Source organism: Fragaria vesca, linkage group LG1, assembly GCF_000184155.1.
Source record: "Fragaria vesca subsp. vesca linkage group LG1, FraVesHawaii_1.0, whole genome shotgun sequence".
NCBI lineage: Eukaryota > Viridiplantae > Streptophyta > Magnoliopsida > Rosales > Rosaceae > Fragaria > Fragaria vesca.
In genome coordinates, this window is record NC_020491.1 from 1,871,716 (window position 1) to 1,895,483 (window position 23,768).

A 23,768-nucleotide genomic window follows, 5' to 3' on the forward strand; every position below is an offset into this window, starting at 1 on the left:
GCTGTTGTCCAGATCTACAAATATAAGGCACTTTAGCCGACTAAATTTTAATTTCGTCAGCTAAACTTTTATATAGTCGTCGGCTAAAGTTCACAGACTATAGCCGACGGAAAAAATTTTTTAGCCGACGAAATTTTAATTTCATCGGCTAAAGTTGACCATAGCCGACGAAGGAAAATTTCGTCGGCTAACGTGGACTTTAGCTGATGAAAAAATAATTCATCGGCCTGGTTTTTTTATTTTCGTCAGCTAAAGCATTTCTTTTGGTAGTGAGAGATATTTATTAATATCTGGGACTCATGGATACATGTGTTTGTTGTAGGTCATTGGGGATACTTTATTGGTATCTAAGACTCATGGGTACATGTATTTTGTAAAAGTATTGGTTATGTGATTTTAACTTTGTTCTTAATTGTTGTCATTTAACTTGTTTTGAGTATCTCCTGAACTATGTTTAATGCAGGAGATTCTTCAATTCTTATTGTGTGATTTTTTAGTGGAATTCCTGAACTATCATTTTTTGCAGGATTCACTTATGATTGATTATTTCGTGAATTGTTATGTTTTTTCATTTACTCTCTTTGAAGTTTATTGATTGAGGCAATTCTTGAACTAAGTTCTAAGCAGGAATTTCCGATTTTATTTTGTGTGATGTTGGGTTGAGTTATTTTTGAGAGTTACTCATACGGGTTTTTTAGCTTACCGGGTTTGTTGTTTACAACCCGGTGCACCAATTTTTGGTGTAGGGGTTAGACCTGCAGGTGAAAATCAACAGGGTTGATGTCACATCCCGACCCTTAAATTTTTACCTTATTTACTAGCTTGGTTATAATAAGAATTTTACCGTCTCCGTCAATGAAGTTATAGTTTAATTGGTCCCTAGAGGGGTTTAGGGGATGATTATTTTAGCAGGATTATTCGTCGGAGAAGAATGTGACGACGGTAAAAATGGTAAATTTTAGCTAGTAATTTTTATTGGGGTATTTTGTTTTGGGGTGTTAAATTGGTGGAGTTGGGTATAATTGTGGTGTTGGACCGGGTTGGTGTGAGGCCCAAACACCATATCCCTTTCTCTTTTTCTTCTCTTCCTCTTCTCTTTTTCTTCTCTTCCTCCCGACCTCTCTCCCGATCTCTCCCACTGCCGGATCGTCCAGCCATCGCCTGCCGCCGTCCAGCCAACCACCGGCCGCCGTTCCAACCCAGTTAGGAGCCCCACCACCTCCTCTCTCTTCCCGGCCTAGTGTCCCCGTCAGTAACGCCGCCGATCGGGAGTTCTTCCTCCGGAGACGCCGGACTGTCCCTCGCTGGAGCTTCCTCCTCCGGCCACCAAAGTCGGCGATCCTTGGCTCGTTTTGTAGCCCTCCTCCCGTGCAGCAACCCCTCCAAAGGGCTCACTCCCTCTTGAGCTAGGTAAGAATAGTTTTAAGTGTGGAATATTAAGGGGAGTTTATTGATGTGAATTATGGAATTTTTGGATGAGATTTGGATAGGTTTGTGAATTTTCGAAGTGTGGTATTTTTGGCGGTTGAATAATGTAGAATCCGGCCGTAGGATTTAAGTCATTAATCTGCAGAAGGTTGATTTAGGGCTGCCGGTATGTTCGGTGAAGTTTGAGCCATTTTGAGTTAAGAATGGCGAAGTTGGGCAATGATGAGTGTGTGGGAGGCTCACGTTTAATTTTGCCAATTTTGTTTAATTATTGGATTTTTAGTGGGAAATTAATTATATATTTGGAACAGGACGAGAGGAGGCCCGAGCAGAATAAGCCTCGGAGCGACATCAGGGTTAGCCTAATTTGTGAGTGGACTTTTGTTTTAAATAATGTGCATGCGAAATAATTTATGTTGTTGGAGAATAACCGAAATTAAGAATTTCGGTGAGTATATATATATCCATATTTGGATGATTATGAGAATAATATGTATATGAAGGAATGCTAGCTAGCTATACGTGCTTTTCCACCATACTGAGGTAAAATTTCATTATGGTGCGACATGAGCGTTAGATGCAATCGTCGTAGCCCTATATAAATATAATAATTTATATAGGGGATATGCGCGTATATATATTTATACACCGTCTTTTCCACCATAATGAGGTAAAATGCCATTATGGTGCGACGTGAGCGTTAGACGCAAGCGTCGTAGCCTTGGGTGAATTTTCTATTTGTTTTTGTTGTTTCAAGAAAATTCATACAAGGGATATGACGAGTGTAATACATACATATTTTATTTTAGCCTGAGAGGCTCTATTTTTATTAAGTGTTGGTGACTAGTGCGGCTAGTCACGTTTCAGTAAATTCGGTAAATTTTTAAAAGTTTTTGAGCTTGTTGCATGCCGTTAATTGTTTTTCCACAGAAGTTAAATCGGGAAAGCATAAAGATTTATTTTTTTGTCCACTCACTCTAACGGTTTCAAATGCCTTCCCCTGAGCTCTTCTTTTTAAAATGCCCAGTCTGTAGAGTTCGGATTGGTTCTAGTAGGAGGCGAGGCATAGTCACCCGCATTTCCACCACCTTTCATCAGTAGGTTATCTATTTAACCTACCAGTGTTTTTCTTGCTTCCTCTAGTGTCTAGTAGCTCTGATTTTCCCTTGGGGATATTGTATAATATTATTTCGGTTGTGGGCGAAGGCTTGTTGACATTTTAGAATATTTAACGGAGGATGTATGTTACCTTATTTGGATAATTATGTGATGAGTTGGAAGTTGATTTTATTATTATTCTTGGTGGTGGTTGTGTTGGGGAGCACGTAGGCTCCAAAGGTTAAGGGTGGATTGAGAATTTTAGAAGTGTTTGCAGGTTTTCTTTAGGAAAGGTTGTTCATTTTCAAGGGAGGTTATACCAAATTTTCGGTAATATTTTCCTTGGAGGTGGTCTCCGTAGGATTTACTCCGGGTTTTAGGATAAAATTCAGGGTGGATCTTGACAGTTGAGGCGGTGGCTTAGGAGCTGGGTTTTAGACAATGTACAATTTTTGTATATTTTGTTAATTTGTTTTTAAGCTCTTGTGAGCGACGCTATTATTACTAGACTTTTGAAGTTGATGTAATTAAGGAGATATAATGTTTAACTCAGTTGTGGAGTTTGTTGACATTTACATTTCCAGTATTTGTTTTTCGCTTGGAAGTTGTTGAGCAGGTTTTGGGAAAAAGATTTTAAGATATATCATGCTCAAATTTTTGAAAATTTATCCTTCGAAAATTGGGGTATGACATGAATAGAGGCTAGGTACGTTTCTTGTTCTCGAAAAGAAATCACAACAGTTAAAATCGTCCTTCTTTTGCCCTTAATCAGACCTTTGACGAAAATCCTTGATTTCCCTTCCATTCTTGGTGCGCAATTAGGGTTCCTGAAAGAGAAATAAAGTAAGATAAATAAGGTAAGGAATAACAGAATTCAAATGACGAAATTAAAGGAAAGAATCTCCCTTAGTTTCTGATTTATATTAGCACACATAAATCCATTGATTATTGCAGAATTCGTCCTCCTCCTTTTATACACATTTATAGATTCCTATTTCAAGTTGGATTAGGTTTCTTGACTTCAAATGGTTTCCATGTCTCATCAGAAAAGAAAGTTTCCTCAATATTTTAGGAAAGTCAGAATAGGAAAGATTCAGAAATAGTAAGTTTCCTAAATCAAAATAAGAAAGTTTCTTAAAATGAAATAGGAAAGTTTCCCTTTTCAAAACAGGAAAGTTTCCTAAACGACTTATCCTTAGATTTTGCAACTTAATGAGACTCCTTGGTGCACCAGAAATTCTCCTTTGATTAGGATTTCCCTCAATTCTTGCGTTTTTGCCTTCTTTTTCTGTTTTTCAGCTCTTTTGCCTTCACACTCACAAAACATGTTAGAAATAACATTATTACAAGAATAACATAGCTAAATAGGGCAGGAAACACATTATAAACATAGCACTTTGTGCTTGTATCACACCACTAAAAAAGGACCTTTCAAGTTGGAGATTGGGTATATCTTAAACTTAAGCCATACAGACAGAAATCAGTAGCAGCTGAGCCTTCACAAAAATTTGCAGTTAAGTTCTATGGACCATTCCAAGTTCTTGAAAGAGTTGGTCTGATGGCTTATATGCTGCAGCTCCCAGTTTAGCAAAAATTCACAATGTCTTTCATGTTTCTCTTTTGAAGAAGAGAGTTGGAGATATAGTGGTGGTACAAACTGAGCTGCCAGCAGTGAAGGATTCTTCTACTTTGAAGTGGCATGGACACCTGCAGTTGTTTTGCAGAAAAGGATGGTGTAAAGACATGGGCCATAACTACACAGTGGCTGATACACTACTTGAAAGCATCTCCTAAAAAGGCTACGTGGGAGCTAGCTAATGACATCATGAAGCGATACCCAACGTTTCAGATCTGATGGAATTTGAGGACAAGTTCAAATTCATGGGGGTTGGAATGTTATGAGTCATTTCCTAATGGGTTGAGGAATAGCTGAGTTATGGGCTGGGTTGAGTGGGCTATCTAGGTTATGAAACCCTACTTTAATTACTATTAATCATGTTGTTAAGTTAGTTAAAATAGTTACTAAGGTTTTGTAACATCCTAGAATTTCAAATTTCTATTTTTTTGAAAGGAAAATTATTTTCGAGTTATTTTTATTTTAATTTCTATCATTCTTTCAATTCTTTGTGATTTTCGAAAATTATTTAAATTTTGTCTTTCGAGCCCATGGGATTAACCTAGACGTCGTTACGAGTTTGTGAGATTTTTCGGAGCATCATTTGAACTATCAGAGCTATTTTTAATGATTTTTTAAGTTGGTATTATCCAAAAATTTAATTAAAAATAGAAGTATTGGTGACTTGATCTGGACCTTTGGATCTATTAGACCGCTGAATCTCAGCCGTGCATGACTTTTTCTACATAGCAGAAGAGAGATTGGGATCAGATTAGAACAACAAACTCAGACCCAGACCGGGTCTCTGCCGACCCGAATAGCAGTGACGGGCGACCCGACTGCCGCTCCGTCCTCCTGCGACGGCGAGGAGAAAGAAAGGTGGCGACGGCGAGGAGAAAGAAAGGTGGCGACGGCTTTGTCTCGATGTCCTAGTCTTCTCCATGGTATTTATTTTCAGAGTTGAAGTCCGGTGAAGAAGAATCGAAGAAGAAGAAGAAAGGCTGGGTTCGCCGGCCAACTTTTGGATTTCGGTCACGGCGGCGAGCGTGAATGGTACTGGTAGCTTCCTCTCGCCATCCTCGTTCTATTGGTGGTCTCGAAATCTTCAGAGGAGCCTTCATGAGTGAGAATCAATTAATTGAAGCTCCGGGAGTTTTCCGGCGAGGGTTCGATGCTTTCCGGCCACCGTCGATGGAAAGTGACGTATCAATCTTCATCTACTCGTCGAGCTCTACCTCTTTGTATAATTAAATTCAAGTTTGGTTGAGTTTTGAAGAATTTGGATTTTGGCCAATGTAACCACCGTGAGTGGCCACTATACACGGCTTCGGTGGCGGTTGTTTTGGTAGCTTTTAGCTTTTGAATTAGTATATGGAATTGATGGAGTGATTTGAGAAGCTTGATTTTGATATTGGTAGAGTTTTGAGGAATTTGGGATATTGGGCAGTGTGTGCAGCTGCTGTGTTCGGCGGCGGTGGAGGTGCTTCTATTGTTTCCTGGTTGTTGTTAGTATATTGAATGTGTATATCATGAATTGGAGTCCTTGAATTACAGAGAAGATTGGATTTGGGACGGAAGTTCCAGAATGATGAAGAATAGGGTGATATGAAGTTGAGTTGTGTGTTATGGGGATGGATATGTTTGTGGGTTTCTTTGAAGCTGATTAAGGTGAAGATGGTGATTAGCAGGTGGCTTCTATTTCTTTTGTCGTTAACAAGTCTACTTTCCATTATGAAGAAGATGTGGTTTAATTAAGAAAGAAGATGGAGCAGCTGATTTACGTTGGTAATTAAGGATGGATGGTTGAATTAGGTGTTGTTACTTACTATTGATCAAGATGTTTAATTGGAAGTATTTTGGGAAGGCTGAGAACTTGGGGTGTCTAGATTAATTCATTGAGATTTGGATCGGCATTTGGGGTGCAATTGATATTCGACGACAGAGTCTGAAAACTAGGGGAGATGCATTTTGGGTGTACATAGCAATTCAGAATCATTCTATGAAGAAGTAAATGGAATTTGGAGACGATGAAGAAAATCTTGGGTGTCCTTAGCAATTTCGGCATATATGAGGATTCGGTACGAGGATCGAATATGAGTAGCTGGATTTCAAGAGCAGAAGGATAAGGATTTCAGAAAACGTGTCACTGAGTTACTAATTTTATTTAGCGTCAAGAAGTAGCGCTTGGATTCCAAGTAGGGTCTCTCTCTCGGGGAACCTTTTCTATAATTTGATAATTTGATTATAATTGAAATGGGTGTTTTGTGTGACATTGATTGATTAAATCTTGATTGTTATTGTTTTCGATATTATTGATATCGTTGACTTTCGTGATCGATGTTATTGCTTTCTGTAAAAGCATGTGTTCGATATATAATGCGAATATTGTTATACAATTGATACGCATAATGCATTGTGAGATTAGTGAGAATGGTGAGAAAGGTGATTATAGAGAGATGAGAAAGAGATTGATAGAATACGTACATTTTGTGTAGTTGAGTTTCCTCATGGGTTGTCCTCGGGATCTATGATTAGCCCACACGTGCACAAATGTAGGGAAAGTATGCCCTTTCGATGGTGGACATCGATAAAACGATCTTATCGGGTTGCGGATTGGGAGACCATGAGTATAACAAGAAGACTAACAAAAGAGGTACAAGTGGTGAGATATTACTGATTATTAGATCATATATTCAAGACATATGAGTCACCCCTGGTTGGTAAAATGCACGATATGAGACGTGTAGGCTCACCTGTCTTTGATGTATGGACTTATCAGCCAGTAATCGAGGAAGTCATTCATTAGCATACATGTATCAAATTGTAGTTATATATTTAAGGTATTGTTTGATTATTTGATAACTTGTTTGTGCGACCTATTTAAGTATAACTTAAAAATGTTAGGTCTTACTGAGCGTAAGCTCATCCCTATGAGTCTTGTTCAGGTTTGTACGAGGACACGTGTTTCTAGAAGACTAACTGTGACGTTAGCTTACGTGTACAAGTGGCGAGAAGTACGAAAGATTAGAAGTCAGCTAGACCTCAAGACCTATTTTGCCTTTGTAATTTGTTTTTGTTATTGTAAACGTTTTATTTTCTTTTATTTCGAGAAAAGTATTTGAAATTGTTCTATTTTCTTTTACTTTTCCCGCTCACGCCTCAGGTTCGGCGTCAGGTGCTTGGAAACCACCGACACCGAGTCCGGGGTGTGACAGGTTTATTGAAGTAACCGTTAGATTGTTGACATCTATCACAATCTGGTAATCTTTGTAAAACCTATTTAAGTCTCGGTGCTAGGGTTTGTGCCGCATTTGAATACAATTTGCTATTTTATTTCTTCTTTAGTATAATTTCCATCTCTCCCTGTCTCGATTTCCACTGTTAGTGATATGTCGCTAACAACTGGTGGCCAGAGGAAGAAATTCTGGCAAGAATGAACAGAACCGACGCCGACCTCTTCTAAGCGTCACTGCGCTTCGACGACGGAGAGTTGGAGCCAGCCACCACCTCCTAAAGGAAGGGCAGCGTCCCAGCTCTCGTACGGGATCGACACGGCGGTCTAGTTTGGCCGGACGATGTTAAACGGAGGAGAAGTCTCCTTCGGGGTCAGGGGCGACAGGAGAGAGAATGAGAGTGAGGTGAAATAAAAATGCGGCTAGGTTAAATGAATATGATATCTACCTAAAGTGGTAAATTTTCATTGTATGCCCCCGCCCAAAAATGTTAGTTTCAGTTATATAGCTATAACTTTCACTAACGAACTCCAAATTGGGTAAACTATGTATCTACGAGCTCGTCTAAACCACCTCTATCGTAAAATAAAAGAAAATTTTCCAAATTTTTAAATCTACCAAAGGTCGACTTTCAAATTGAAGACCTCAATATGAAAGAAATACTAGGTTCGGGATGTATCATAAAAGATCAATGTAGTTCTTAACTGATCCTAAGAGCTTAGTTCTTTGTCTTATGATACTGAGATTTGCTGCGTTGAAACAGTGATAAACAAACTGACACAACACAACTCGCCACTCCAAGGAATCCACTAAGGAGATAAGAGCAAAACTCGTCACTCTTATGAATCCACCTAGAGATAACAGTTTGATAGTAATTGGGAAGAATTTCTTCTCCAATTTAGATTATATTTCTGACCAAAAACAAGTCTGATTATGATACACCCCGAACCTAGTAATTGTTTTTACATGGTGATTTCCGATTTAATGGTAGCTAATCAACTCGGAATTTATGGGGGTGGTTTAAACGAACTTGTGGACTCTTAATTACCCGATTGGTTGTTCGTATGTGTAAGTGTTGTAGGAAATAATAAAAGTTACTATTATTGGGCTGGGGTATTTAAGGGAAACTTACCATTTCGTTAGGGTAAGAAAACAAATCCACCAGCCACCTTATATCTCTCTCCCCGACCTCCCGAACCCGTCTGACCCTCCTCGACAGAACGCCTCCGTCCGGCCACGCCAGGTTGCCACACCAGTCCCAACTGACAGCTGGGACACCGCACGTACTTCCTGGGCAAAAGCCGACCCTAACTCATCGGCGTTGAGGCGCAGGGACGCCGCTGCTGCCGTGCGCTTAGCCTTGTTGGAACTTCCTTCTCCGGCCACCGAATCCAGCAATCTTTGGGGGGTTTTGCAGCTCTTTGATTGGTCCTTCAACCACCCAAAAGAGGTAGAACGATTTGGGGTATAGGGCAAATCGGTATTGTTGGTGTTCTTGAGCTTGGAAGTAATTTCCGGCCAAGTCTTTGATTTCTAGGGTTTGTGCTAGTTTTGATTGTTGGTATGCTTGTTGAGAAGAAGAGATTGATATATACTTTGTTAATTTTTGTCGGAGTTGAGGTAGTGATGGTGGTTGACTGCCACTGCTGGCAGTTGACCGCCACTGCCGGTGGCTGCTGCCGGTTTTGGTGGTGGTTTAGAGTAATTTTGAATGATTTCTAGAAGGGATAAATGTTGTTGTATTGTATGGTGATTTTTGATGAAGAGTGTTTGGAATTTGGGATGGTTTTGGCGGCTCCATGAGTGAGAAACGAGTGGTAATGAAATATTGAAAAATTATGGTATTTGTTGGTAGGAATTTAGGAAATTTTTAAGTTGATTTTGGTGAAAAAGTAGAGGTGAGCCTCATCCATGGAAATTTCCATATTTGTATTTATATGTTAGAACGTTGAGGAAAAATTGGAGATGATTAGTAAAAAATAAGGTTGGAGTTCTTCTTAGGTTTGGGTGTGTAGAGGGAGTGAAGAAGACTTTACCTACTTTGTTAAAATTGTTATTTTTGAGTTATTGTTTTGGACCTTAAATCTTGTTTTGTACAGGACGAGAGGAGACACCACGTGAGGAGGGCTCTGACTGACGTCAAGCTTAGCCATCTATATTGTGAGTGGACACTTTGTTTTTAATGGATTATGCATGCATGATTGGAGATTTCAAATATGTGGATTATTTGGCTTAATTATTACTTTGAGCATCTTAACGTGTGACACATTATTAAATTTATTTTATTTCTTTTCTCTTGGAATTTTCCGAGTACGGTTGGGAATCGCACTTATGTTTTAAAGATGAGTTTTGGGGAAACTCTCATGAAATTATATTTTTCTTTCTTATGCTATATTTGTTTGATTATATGATGTCAATGCTAGTATGTCGTTCCACCTTTCGAGGTGATGTGACTCTCACGTTTCAAGTGGGGTCACGCAAGCCCTTTCCATCCTAGTGGTGATGTGATGTTGCCGGTGGCATCACGCAAGCCCTGTGCCCTATCGGTCAACTCGACGTGAAGGTACAGGGAGTATGGGAGTACTATGCCTGGGAGGCAATCGAGTCTGGGAGACTCACTTATATGGCCATATAGGATATTTTATTTGAGTTGTTAATTTGACTAGCGGGGCTAGTCCATCATTTTGGAAGTTTCTTATATGAGGAATCCGTTTATTTTTCTTATTGCTTTATGACTAGCGGGGCTAGTGTGAATTTTGTTGAGATTATAATATTTGCATGCATAGAAATTCTTAAATTCTGTATAAATGGAAAAGCATATAAAATTTGATTTTGTATTATTTTGTTCTTGGATGCATATTCATTAGTTTATTTTTCGTCCACTCACGCTAACATTTTTAAATGCTTTTCCCTGGGCCCTTTGTTTTCAAATGCCCAGATTGCAGAGCTCCTGTTCGATTTCCCTAGGAGTTGAGGCATAGTTTTCCCGCTGCTCCTTGCTGATCGTAGGTTACCTGTTAACCTATGTGTAGTTGTTATATCTTCCTTCCTTAGTGCTTTGAGAACCATGGGATGATGTTAATTAAGTTGAAGTGTTTTTCTTTAGGACTATGACTCAAGTAGAGAGTTTAATCTTGGTTGATGTTCATGTTTAGGGTTTCTAGTTTAATACTAGATTGCCCATGTGTGAATTTCTAATCTATGTTTATCTCAGGTACTATACTTCCTAGATGCCGAGCACAAAGAGCTCCTCCTGTGGGGGATGACATGAATGCACAAGAGGGTATGCTGGGAGCGTTTGAGCAGATTGTTAATCAGTTTGCTATAGCAATGAACCCTCAGCCCCCGCCTGATTTTAGCATTAAGAGGGCCAAGGATAATGGTGCTGAGAAGTTTTCTACAGCCAAGGATCCCATTGAGACCCAGGAGTGGATTGAGACTATGGAGAGAGTGTTTACTAGGTTAAATGTTCCTGATGACCGTAAGGTAATCGTGGCAGTGCAATGGTTGCATGGCATTGGTTGGTTGGCATTTCTAAAGATTATGGGGATGCTTCTCTCATGGCTTGGGATGAGTTCAAGGCCCATTTCAATGATCGTTACTGTAGTCGAGCTCATCTCCATAGGATGCAGGATCAGTTTATGAATTTGCAGAAGGGAGATATGTTAGTCTTGGAGTTTGAGCAGCATTTCCTTGCTATAGCTCATCATGTTCCTGACTTGGTACGGGACGAGCATGATAAGATATAAGGTTTGTTCGAGGACTTGGGGGTGAGTATGAGGAAAAGATGCAAGCGGTGTTGTATCCGAGAATTAGTGATGCAGTTGGGGCAGCTTTAAATATTGAGACCTCACAGATGGGTAGCCGACCCCGAGACCTTGGTGGCCCTAGTCAGGGGCTGTCAAAGAGAGCGGCATCTACATCCGATTCCGGATCTTCTGTGGGTAGTGGACGTAGTAGCAGTTCTGGTCATTCAACCCGATCTAGGCTCAGAGGTAGTCAGAGATTTGCTGGGGGATCTGCAGGCAGACGCCCCTTTAGTCAGTTTAGGGGTGGTATGAGTGGTAGTAGTGGAGCCCACAGTAGTCAGTCTAGACAATATCGGCCAGTTGGGTGTTTTGAGTGTGGCGAGCCAGGTCACTAGCTTTAAGAGAGATTGTCCCCATTTGACTCAAGGAGTCGCGCCTACATTTTACCAGACTACAGGTCAGACTTCAATTGGTGCTTCTAGCAGTGGCTCATGTGCTAGTTCAGCTGTTAGAGGTGGTCCCCAGCAGGGTAGAGGTCAGAGAGGACGCCCTACCACTCAGGCTAGAGTTCATGCCATGACATTTCAGGAGGGTCGCACCTCGCCCGAGGTTATCATTGGTACGTTGTTTATTTTTGGCCAGCCTGCATTTACTTTGATCGATCCGGGAGCTACTCATTCTTTTATGTCTAGTAGATTTGCACTTCATACTAATGTGCCCTCATCTCCTCTCTCGGGGTAATGGTATGTGTCTTTGCCTTCGGGTGATGTGTTTAAAATTGATTGGGTATTTAGGTCTTGTGAAGTTCTGGTTGAGGGGTATAACTTGGAGGCAAATTTAATTCCGTTAGAGATGGTTGATTTTGATGTGATTTTGGGGATGGATTTCTTAGAGGCACATCAGGCTTTGGTCGATTGTTTCCAGAAAACTGTAGCGTTCCGAAGTTCGGGGAAGCCGGAGATTACGTTTTGTGGAGAGCGGAATATTTTGCCATCACTACGCCAAAAAAAGGTTTTTACGGCCGGCAATGCGCGCCGTAAAAGACTATTTACGGCACACAAAAATAAGCAATAAATGCCTACGCCGTAAAAGACACATTACATTAATAGCGCGCCAATGCAAGCCATAAAAATAGATAAAAACACGTCGTAAAATTGATCCCGCCAACGTTATAACATCCAAATGAGCATTTTTGTGCGCCGTAAATGATCCAAAAGAACGCCGTAAAAGACTTGGATTAGAATGTTTTTACGGCGCTCTAGCATGCCGTAAAAGAGTTTTAGTTTAAAGACATTTACTGCGCACAGGCATGCCGTAATAACCTATCTGCTCTGCACGCTGCTTTTTGCATTTCTTGTTTCCACAATTATATATGATTTGCTGATCATATTCCAGATTCATAGTACTACATTTCAATGGCTGCTCAAATCACAGTTAACAATAATTAACTTCAAAACCTTATACAGGAACAACAATCTAATTTAAGAGCTAGCAAAGGTGAACTAACATCATATATATATATATACATTCATATCTGAACAATCTGGAAATTCAGCATGTATCTCAACAACAACTGCATATGTCCCTACAAATTTCATCAAAAAATAACATTACAATTCAGAGTACTTGGAAGCTTTTCAAACTCCATTATCCAACTGCAAAATGTCCCAACAGTAGCAACATAAGCATTAATCTTCATTCACCTCAAAACTTCACATTACCTGCTAGAAACAAGTCTGAAAATATACATATTATACATTGGTTCATCTAAGGATCATAAGAATCGAAATAATTGCATACATAAGGCAATACTGAAGAAGAAAAAAAATATGAGTTCATATCTCCAAATACGATGAGTTATGGTCTCCTAGCACATGTAAAATTGAGTTCAGGTATCCAGACAAGAATGTGGCAGTCCTCATATAACCTTAATCAAATCTACAACCACGCCAAAGTAATTAATTTATAAGCAAATTGAGTGGTTGCACTATCTACAAGAACAAACCAGAATTAACATAGAATCTAGCTGAATATATACTAAATTTAATTTAATGAATGAATATAGAGTACAATACTGAAAAGAAATATTGAGGTTATATGTTAAGAGTAGGTTACCTGCTATATCTTGTTAATAGATTAAATTTGTCTGATGTACTTGATAGGCCATGCAATTGTACTTCCTGTAGCCTCGCTCAGTGTTCCAAACTCCCTAGTTGGTCGATATAAAGCTATATCATCAAAAATATCAAGCACCCAAACTTTCCAGCATACAGGACCAAGGGGCACATGATGAACCAAAGCATTTGGATCTTTGGAATCAAGTTTTGCAATTGCAACAACGTCCTTCGCACATCTCAAACCAACTTAACAATTCAATTCTATTTTGATCATCCTTTGTACCTTTGGCCCTTGTACCTTCCTTGTCTTTACTTTGCATCCCATGATCAGTAGAGTGTTGAAGATGTGAAGTTTTTCTTTGGTTACTCTGCTTGCTCTTTGGACTTTGAATTTCAGATCTCTGAACACTTGGATTGTTTTGCTTGCTTTGGGTTACACTTTGATTCGCATTCTCCTTCTGTTGTGCAACCTTATTAGCAGAATGTTAAACACTGGTTCTACCCTGTCATTATAAAGTTCAAGAAATCAGTAACCTAGTTGAGTTATCTACCAAAAGTTAATAATTCTAACTAACTTACATGGTTATTCCCTTCTTTCTCTGATCGAGCTCAAAGAGTGTTAAGCACTTCTTTTAATCCTATTCAGGGAACAATTAGCTTATCATACTCCCTGCTTTACCTATTTATGCTTTACTCCATGCTCTATATTCTTCAGTAACCATGTCATGTACTCCCTCATCCAGCCTTTTTAGTTTCGACTAGGAAAGAGCATATATAGGCTCACAAATTTAATGAACTAACCTCTACAACTACCATCCATCACTTGCTATGTCGAACCCCAACTGATTTATACTAGAAGCTATTTCCCCTGTTGTAAATTATGTCCTCAAGTCCCAATCACAAACAAGAACCAGAAGTTTTACTACAGTACTCATAAGTTAAAAAAATTCAATTCAAAGTTGGCAGGAAAAAACAAAGCTATACTGAACCATACTTTCTGTCATACTACAAGCTCCTAACTTTAAAGACTTAATTCAAACCCTATCACTAAAGAGCAAAGCTAGAGTGAACTATAATTTCATTCTTACTGCAAGGCTCACAAACACGATTACAAGTATAACAAAAATGTGCTACGATCAAGTACCGAAAACTGCATCAAAACTACCAAGTCCATAAGAGCAATACTCCCCAGCATAAAGAAATCCCCAGACAAAAAGAAATTATTTACCCTTACAAATACCCAGACACTCCTCTCTTACAAATCCAACAAACACTCATCTTAGATTAGCAAATACCCAGCTATTAATCCAAAAGTTTAAACCTTAGATTAGCAAATAGATACCTAGCTATAAATCCGAATGAGTTTAGGGTTTCAGCGATTCTAATCGCTTCAAACAGAAAGAAGAAGAAGAAGAAGAAACAAACCTACCTTGCACCAGAGCATAGCACCACAGCCAGAAATCCTCAGAAACCGATCTACATGCTTTCCGGTATGCAGCTCACTGTAGAATTCGGTGGAGGATTAGAACATCTTTCTAACTCTGTCGAGATTTGGAGGATTATGTTTTCTGGTTTGAGGCTTCAGGTTTGAGGTTTGGAGCGGGACTTCTTAAAATCAAAGAGAAAGAGAAGATTACCCTCTCATGCATATGACTTTTCAGGTTTGAGGTTTGTTGTATAGGGATTCTCATATGACCCTTTCTCAACTTCTTAGGAAGAAAGCAACGACCAGAAAACGAGAAGGTAATAATTTGGGAAATTTAGGGAAAATTTAGAAGAGGGAAGTGTTTAATTGAGAGGGAAATTAGATTTTTTAGGGAAAATTTTGCGCCTTAAGATTCATTTTTTACTGCTGGTTTCATATGTGAGCTGTAAATAACTTTCTGCTATATTTTGTTTTCACGGCGTTCTACTTGTGCGTGCAGTAAAAACATATCATGATTACGACACACAATAGATGCGCGCAGTGAAAGACTTAATGTGATTGGTCATTTACGGCGTGTATATTAGCACGCAGTAAAAGAATTCATGTCAAAGGGTTTTTACGGCACGCATTAAAAGCACGCCGTAAAAGAGCATATAATACGGCGTGCGTAAATTTTGCGCGGTAAATGCCCCAAATTCTTGTAGTGCATCTTGCTTGATTTCAGCAGTTACGGCAGGTAAATTGCTGAATAGGGGTTGTCAGGCATATTTGGCTCATGTTGTGGATTCTAGTATGGGAGTTCTTAAGGTTGAAGATATTCCTGTAGTCAAGGAGTTCCCTGATGTTTTTCCTGAGGAGTTGCCTGGTTTACCTCCCGTAAGGGAGATAGATTTTACCATTGAATTACTCCCTGGAACAACCCCTATTTCTCAGGCACCTTACAGGATGGCCCCGGTGGAGTTGAAAGAGTTGAAGGTTCAATTGCAGGAGTTAGTAGACAAGGGTTTCATAAGGCCTAGTATGTCTCCGTGGGGTGCCCCAGTGTTGTTTGTAAGGAAGAAGGATGGTACTATGAGGTTGTGCATTGATTATAGGAAGTTGAATCAAGTTACTGTGAAAAATAAGTATCTTTTGCCCCGCATTGATGATTTGTTTGATCAGTTGAGGGGTGCTAAAGTCTTTTCTAAGATTGACTTGAGGTCTGGGTATCACCAGTTGCGGATTAGAGATTCCGACATAGCCAAGACTGCTTTTCGGTCACGCTATGGTCATTACGAGTTCGTGGTGATGCCATTTGGGTTGACAAATGCACTCGCTGCCTTCATGGATTTGATGAATAGGGTGTTTCGCCCATTTCTAGACCATTTTGTCATTGTGTTCATTGATGATATTCCGGTCTATTCAAAGAGTGAGAAGTTACACTCTAAACATCTGAGTCTGGTGCTTCAGACTTTGAGTTGTGCAGAGTTATATGCCAAGTTTAGTAAATGCGAGTTTTGGCTGGATAGTGTCGGATTTTTGGGCCATGTTATTTCAGCTGAGGGGGTTAGTGTGGATCCTCAAAAGGTGGCAGCGGTGACTAATTGCAGTAGACCTAACAGTGTGACGAAGATTCGTAGTTTCTTGGGTCTAGCAGGTTATTATCGTCGTTTTGTATGAGATTTCTCTAAGATCGCCGCTCCACTTACAAGATTGATGAGAAAGGGAATTAAGTTTGAGTGGTCTGAGAAATGTGAGCAGAGTTTTCAAGAACTTAAGAATCGATTACCTAGTGCTCCTGTTTTGGCTTTGCCCGATGATAGTGGAGAATATGTGATATTCTGTGATGCATCAAGAGTGGGTTTGGGGGGTGTGCTTATGCAGCATGAAAATGTAATTGCTTATGCTTTTAGGCAACTTAAGTCACATGAGTTGAACTACCCAACCCATGATTTAGAGCTTGCCGTGGTGGTTTTTGCATTGAAGTTGTGGAGACACTATCTTTATGGAGCTAAGTGCCAGATCTTTACGGATCACAAAAGTCTCCGATATATTTTTACGCAAAAGGAGTTGAATATGAAGCAAAGGAGGTGGATGGAGTTGATTAAAGATTATGATTGCACTATTGAGTACCACCCTAGAAGAGCGAATATAGTGGCAGATGCTCTTAGTCGGAAGCCTACTTGTAGCTTATCCTATTTGAGGACAGTTCGACTCCCTCTTCTTTATGAACTACGAGCTACATGAGTTGATTTGTCTGTAGATAGAGTTGGTGCTTTGGTTGCTAGTTTCCATGTGAGATCGATTCTGATTGACAGAGTGCGAGAGGCACAGTGTCAGGACCCTTCCATCGTCCGCTTGATTGAAAGAACACGTGGTGGCACCACAGTGGGATTTTCCATTGGGAAAAATGGGGTGTTATTATTTAAAAATAGACTTTGTGTGCCGAAAAGGAATGAAGTGCTTAAGCAAGAGATTTTGGAGGAAGCTCATAGTTCTTCTTATGCGATGCATCCTGGTAGTACTAAGATGTATCGGACTTTGAGGGAATTTTATTGGTGGCCAAATACGAAGAGAGAGATTGCAGCTTTTGTGAGTAGATTGGTTTGCCAATAGGTGAAAGCTGAAAGGCAGAAACCAGTAGGGTTGCAACAACCACTGGAGATTCCAGTGTGGAAATGGGATCATATCACTATGGACTTTGTTTATGGTTTACCTTGTTCTCGAGATGGTCATGATGGTATTTGGGTGATTGTTGATCGACTCACCAAATCATCACACTTCCTACCGGTTAATAAAACCGATAAATTGGAGAAATTGGCAGAATAGTATGTAAATGAGATTGTCAGACTTCATGGGGTGCCAGAATCTATAGTATCTGATCGGGATCCCCGTTTTGTGTCAAAGTTTTGGAAAGGGTTACAGGCGGCTTTGGGGACTCAATTATGTTTTAGCACTGCCTTTCATCCACAAACCAATTATGTTTTTAATGGATTATGCATGCATGATTGGAGATTTGAAATATGTGGATTATTTGGCTTAATTATTACTTTGAGCATCTTAACGTGTGGGACACGTTATTAAATTTATTTTATTTCTTTTCTCTTGGAATTTTCCGAGTACAGTTGGGAATCGTACTTATGTTTTAAAAATGAGTTTCGGGGAAACTCCCATAAATTATATTTTTCTTTCTTATGCTATATTTGTTTGATTATATGATGTCAATGCTAGTATGTCGTTCCACCTTTCGAGGTGATGTGACTCTCACGTTTCAAGTGGGGTCACGCAAGCCTTTTCCATCGTAGTGGTGATGTGATGTTGCCGGCGGCATCACGCAAGCCCTCTGCCCTATCGGTCAACTTGACGTGAAGGTACAGGGAGTATGGGAGTACTATGCCTGGGAGGCAATCGAGTCTGGGAGACTCACTTATATGGCCATATAGGATATTTTATTTGAGTTGTTAATTTGACTAGCAGGGCTAGTCCATCATTTTGGAAGTTTCGTATATGAGGAATCCGTTTATTTTTCTTATTGCTTTATGACTAGCGGGGCTAGTGTGAATTTTGTTGAGATTATAATATTTGCATGCATAGAAATTCTTAAATTCTGTATAAATGGAAAAACATATAAAATTTGATTTTGTATTATTTTGTTCTTGGATGCATATTAATTAGTTTATTTTTCGTCTACTCACGCTAACATTTTTAAATGCTTTTCCCTGGGCCTTTTGTTTTCAAATGCCCAGATTGCAGAGCTCCTGTTCGGTTTCCCTAGGAGTTAAGGCATAGTTTTCCCGCTGCTCCTTGCTGATCGTAGGTTACCTGTTAACCTATGTGTAGTTGTTATATCTTCCTTCCTTAGTGCTCTGAGAACCATGGGATGATGTAAATTAAGTTGAAGTGTTTTTCTTCAGGACTATGACTCAAGTAGAGAGTTTAATCTTGGTTGATGTTCATGTTAATTAATGTAGTTGAGTATTTGGTTTGGTTGTTAAGTACTGCTATGACTTTGGTTCTTGTTATGAGGAGTGAAGGACTCCTAGAGTGGTGGTTGATGATTATAGTTGAAGTGTTTCAGTTTTATTTCAGGATGGGTTGTCCATTTTTAGGGGAGGTTATGCTGAAATTTCTGTGTAATCTCTTTTAAGAGTGGACCCCGCAAGACTTGCCTGTTTTACTGTGTGTTTTCGGGGCGGGTCTGTCAGATTACATCTAACAGCAAACCCCCTTTTATAACAAAGGTTGAGAAAACAAGAAGACTAAATAAAACTTTTAATAAAGATAGCTTATTCAAGGCTCTTAACTTAAGGGGCTAAGAGCTCAAACATCATGATTCAATGATTCCTTAATTAAAACTGATCAGCTTCTTCAAGTAATGTAGCCAATCCACGGTTATGTATAGGTTCATAGCCGTCCTCGGTGTCAGTCTTAGGAGTTAGGATAAGATTATTACCTGTGCGGCGGGTGAGAATCTTTTCCAAAGATGTCGTTTTTGTTTGATTTGAACAAGTTGTGATTTTCTTGCTCTTAAAAGACCCACACCTAAACCCAACAAGAGCCTAACCTAACCCCACACCATTGGAATTGAAAGGTAACCACCAAGAACCTGGCCTAAAAAGGAGAAGGGCATTTGGGCGCAGATCCGCCTCCTTGCCACCAAAGCTGCCGCCATCCGATTGCCTCACCGTCCCTGCCAATGACGGAGTAGCGCGCATCGCCCTCTAAAATCTACACCAAATGTAGTAGGGGGATCCGACCCGAATCAGGAAACACCACCACGTTATTCCTTTCACCTAGCTCCACTGATCCAGAACGATCACCGCTGATAAGACCGAAAGGGCCACGCTTGATCGACGACCAACTCTTGCCGGATCCCATTGAGGGGTTAAAATTAGTACTAAATGAGCATTTTCACTATAAAGAGAAAGAGAGATGGAGTGTATAAATAGAGAAAGAAATGTATGAATAACTAGGGCTGGGCTTGGTACGAAACCGACCCAAAAATGCCCAAACCGCCAACCATACCGACTGACGACGGAAGGAGAATTCTGATGTCGCTATCGGCCAATTAAGGCGGTATCCCGAGTGTTTGGTATACTGAACTTTCGGTTGGTTTCGGCACGGTTGGCCCTCCAACCGAGACCTATTCAAGCCTCCTAATATGCCAAAAAAAAAAAAAAAAGGAAGATCAGCAAGACAACAATGGCAGAACTGTAGAAGCATAAAGTAGGGACTAAGGAGTGCAATAACAGACCAGTCAGACCTTGCCTAGGCAGCCTAGCTTGCCCGCCTTGCGGCCTCTACCTAACATTGCGAGCACTCCAACCCATCGAGACGATAGAGTACAGATGAGCAGGTGAGGGTTTGGGATTTGTGAAATGATGAGCAGCAAATGGTTATAGTTTTAGATTAAGTTCTTCTTCAAATCTTCTTCTTCAGAATTCAGATCTTGAGAGTTTCTGAGTTTGGAATTGGGAAACTGAGAGAGATGCGATCGCATTTGGGAATTGGTATTAGTGTTCTGGTTAAATCAACGGTGAGGATTCAATCTTTTATAAAATCAATGGTTGAGAATATAAGATTTAAGTAAAAAGAAATTAATAATATAAAATTGTCAGTATACCGTGGTATACGGAAATCTGATACCACTACCGTACCGTGTATATGAATTTGGTACGGTTTGCCGAGCCGATATCTTAATAACCAACGTCAGCGGTTCGGGACGGTTGTCGGTTGGCTGGTTTTCCTCGGGACAAAATGCCAGCCCTAGTTTAGAATAACACCACCCAACAAGAAAATCGATGGCTTAAACAAGTGCCCCGAAAAACACTGATCGGATCAAACGGTGAAGATAAAGTCGAACCATTTTCGTTATCCTTTACACAGTCTGAGTGTGAGTTTGGGCATTATCTCTCTCCCACTCTCAAAGTCTGAACTTGTTCGATGGCCACTGTCCTCAGAAGTCCACCTCTGCGGGCGCCAACACCAAAAGCTTCATACGTCTGGTTTCGACGATTCAGCCATCAAACCTCTCTGCCATGCCTCAGCTCCCTCAATATGTTGCCGTTGGCTTCCCACCGTCATATTCCAACCACCAAACATGTCGAGGTACCATTATACTTTCTGAACACTTGTTTCTCCAGACATGTCCTCTTCGATTGTTTCTCCTTCGTATTTGTTAGCAATTGCAATTACTAACATGTAGTTCAAACATGGGTGAAGGCAGATATCCCAAGGAGAAGGACTAGCAGTGGAAATCCATACCTCAACAAATTTGCAGAGTAATGATTTTCTCCATTAATGATTTTCACTGTAAACTTCATCTATTACGCTAAATTTCTTGTAATATGGTTTTACTGGACTCATTGCTCCATAAGATGATACAGATGGCAGTCATGCCAATTTAGCTTTAATTTTTATGTCAGTTCAAAAAGTATGCTGATATTAACTGGGTCCAGTAATACATTGCATAATGCTCTGTGAGGTTTGCATAAATTGTCAACTACGACTTGGTCGATTTTAGCCAAAGAAACTTTTCATTTACTAGCTAATATCTGTAAAATTTGAAAAAAGAAAAAAAAGAAGTAATAGGGGTGTCTACATTGATCAATGCAGAATCATCTCATATTAATTCTCCACCTGGAGCCAATATGAAATATAGTTTGGATTTTATTGTGAACACTTTGCTGTTATCTTTATTTCGATGCGGTCTGACTCTTAATGTCATGAACTGTTTGAAAAAGAAGTGTCTAGTATTATGGAAGACTATTTTATTGCACAGCCCTATTTCTTTTCCAGTTATACTTTCTATCGAATTATAGTGGTCTTTGTGATTATAACATTTTGCTCTAGAGCTTTTTAGGAAAACCTTGGTTACCGGAGGTACTCAAGATGTTAAGAAGCCTTACACATGGATACCTACATTTTTAACTGGACAGAGCTTTTGGCTGATCTCTACACCAATGGCACAATCACTTGAAATTATCAAAACAAATGTGGTTTATGAGACTGGAGAGTTATTTGAATTGGGAATTCAGCTTTCGTACTTGCTACTATTGTTGGGTTTTCTGGGGATTGGAACCTTCTTTGTGATTCGTCAAGTACTTGTACGTAGAGAACTTGATCTTTCTGCCAAAGAATTGCAGGTCAGAGTCTGTTTCTATCATGCTCTGTTAAAAAGCATACTTCTTTAGAATATTGACATTGTGTAAAAGGATTCAAGTCTCAAAGATTTTGTTGTTGTAGTGGATATTAGCCAGATTCATTGATAACCAGTACTCACACTATGCCTTTTTTGTACTTTGTTTTATTTTGTTTCCGAATAACAGGAGCAGGTAAGAAGTGGCGATGCTAGTGCAACTGAGCTTTTTGAACTTGGAGCAGTAATGCTGAGGAGAAAAATTTATCCAGCTGCTACAAAGTACTTGGTTCAGGCAATTGAGAAATGGGATGGGGATGATCAGGATCTTGCTCAGGTTTGACAGACTTTCAATATTAAATACTCACTTTATCTTCAAATAAACACACTGTACTGGATCGAAGAAGACAAACCTTATCATTTATAGCAGACAATTGTTTCATCGACCTAATGGTGCGTGCCTGTCTGACAGCTTTTGTATGCCATTCTCTTCAATCTATTGATTGACAGAGGTGGCTGTTAGTTACTGAAAGAAAGTATTAATTGGAGAAATTTGTTCATTTGGTCATTTGAGTATACCCTACTTGTGTCTAACATTATTATTGTTATTGTTTCTTTTTTCTCTGGTGTATCCAATTCTAAAGCTCATAAAACCTGAAATTTCAAATACATACTTTGTACTTTATTCCATGGCATCTGCTAATGGTTTCCATTGCCACTAAATTCTTAGTTAGTTTTGAATATGTAAATGTTTTCAAAACAGCACTAACTCTGTGCTGTTATATGTGTTGGTGTGTCCAAGGTTCATTTAAATAAATGCTCACATTATATGGTAGTGGGACTATGTAGCAATGGTTTAAGTTTTGACCTTTAATAATCTTTCCATGCTGTTCTTTGAGTTCATTAAGTCGCAATCCATAGAAGGAAAGAGGGGGAAATAAACAACAGAATTGAGTTCATTAAGATGAAAACCATATCAGGAAATAGTGAAAAAAATAAATAAAAATTAAACAACATCATTTGAACAAGATTCTATTTTTGTATGTTATTTACATCGTGTTATGAGGCATGCTTTATGCTAATATTATTGTTCATCATTTATATGTTTGAATAGGTTTACAATGCCCTTGGGGTCAGTTATGTCCGTGATGGGAAGCTTGCTAAGGGAATTACCATGTTTGAAACTGCGGTGAAGCTCCAGCCTGGCTATGTCACTGCTTGGAATAACCTTGGTGATGCCTATGAACAGAAGAAAGATTTTAAGTCTGCCCTGAATGCATTTGAAGAAGTCCTTCTGTTTGATCCTAACAACAAAGTGGCCCAACCACGGCGAGATACTTTGAAAGAACAAGTGAAATTGTACAGAGATGTCCCTGTTAAAACAAAGGAGAGATAATTTTACCTGGTGTGTATCAACTCATCTGCTCTATGGTTGGTGTGAAGATTAAATTGGCATGATGATCTGAAATAGCTAGTGATAGTTGAGGTATCATTTGTTTTACTTTTACATGGCCCCAGATTACGAACTGAATAGTCCTATTCTGCATTTCTAGCACCTGAGTAAATTAATCTGTACAACTTGATTCATAAGTAACTTGTCTTTGTTGTCGGGATATGAGTAACTGTAAGTATCATCATTTTGGCCATCAACATCCCTTTGGTTTTGAACTGATATTCCAACCTTGTAGGCCTGCTGTGGTCAAGCCAGTTTTTGCATAATTTGATTATCTAGTCAACAAATGAATTTTCATGCTATATTTTTAAAAAAAATTTATCCAGGATTGGGCCCATCCGGTCTCATCCCGTTCCGTCTCAACCGGGATAGGGCCCGGGTGGGATGAAATCTAAAAAATGCAAAGCCCGTCCCGTCCCGATTTCAATGTCCGGGACAGACCGTGAGATTAGCTCTATCCCGTCTCATCCTATCCCATGCCCAGCCCTAAATTTCTTGCCCAGCCCTAAATTTCTTTACGACTCTGATAAGT

General features: G+C 39.6%; 1 protein-coding gene across 1 annotated transcript; it reads left to right on the forward strand.

Moving 5' to 3' along the window:
* The first annotated feature begins 20,636 nt into the window (after window positions 1–20,636).
* Window positions 20,637–23,727, forward strand: LOC101313340 (uncharacterized protein ycf37-like). Its single transcript, XM_004287164.1, has 5 exons — window positions 20,637–20,753; window positions 20,868–20,926; window positions 21,498–21,790; window positions 21,974–22,120; window positions 22,898–23,727. The coding sequence occupies exons 1-5, from the start codon at window positions 20,746–20,748 to the stop codon at window positions 23,177–23,179; spliced, it is 789 nt and encodes a 262-aa protein (XP_004287212.1). The 5' UTR covers window positions 20,637–20,745; the 3' UTR covers window positions 23,180–23,727.
* The last annotated feature ends 41 nt before the right edge of the window (window positions 23,728–23,768 follow it).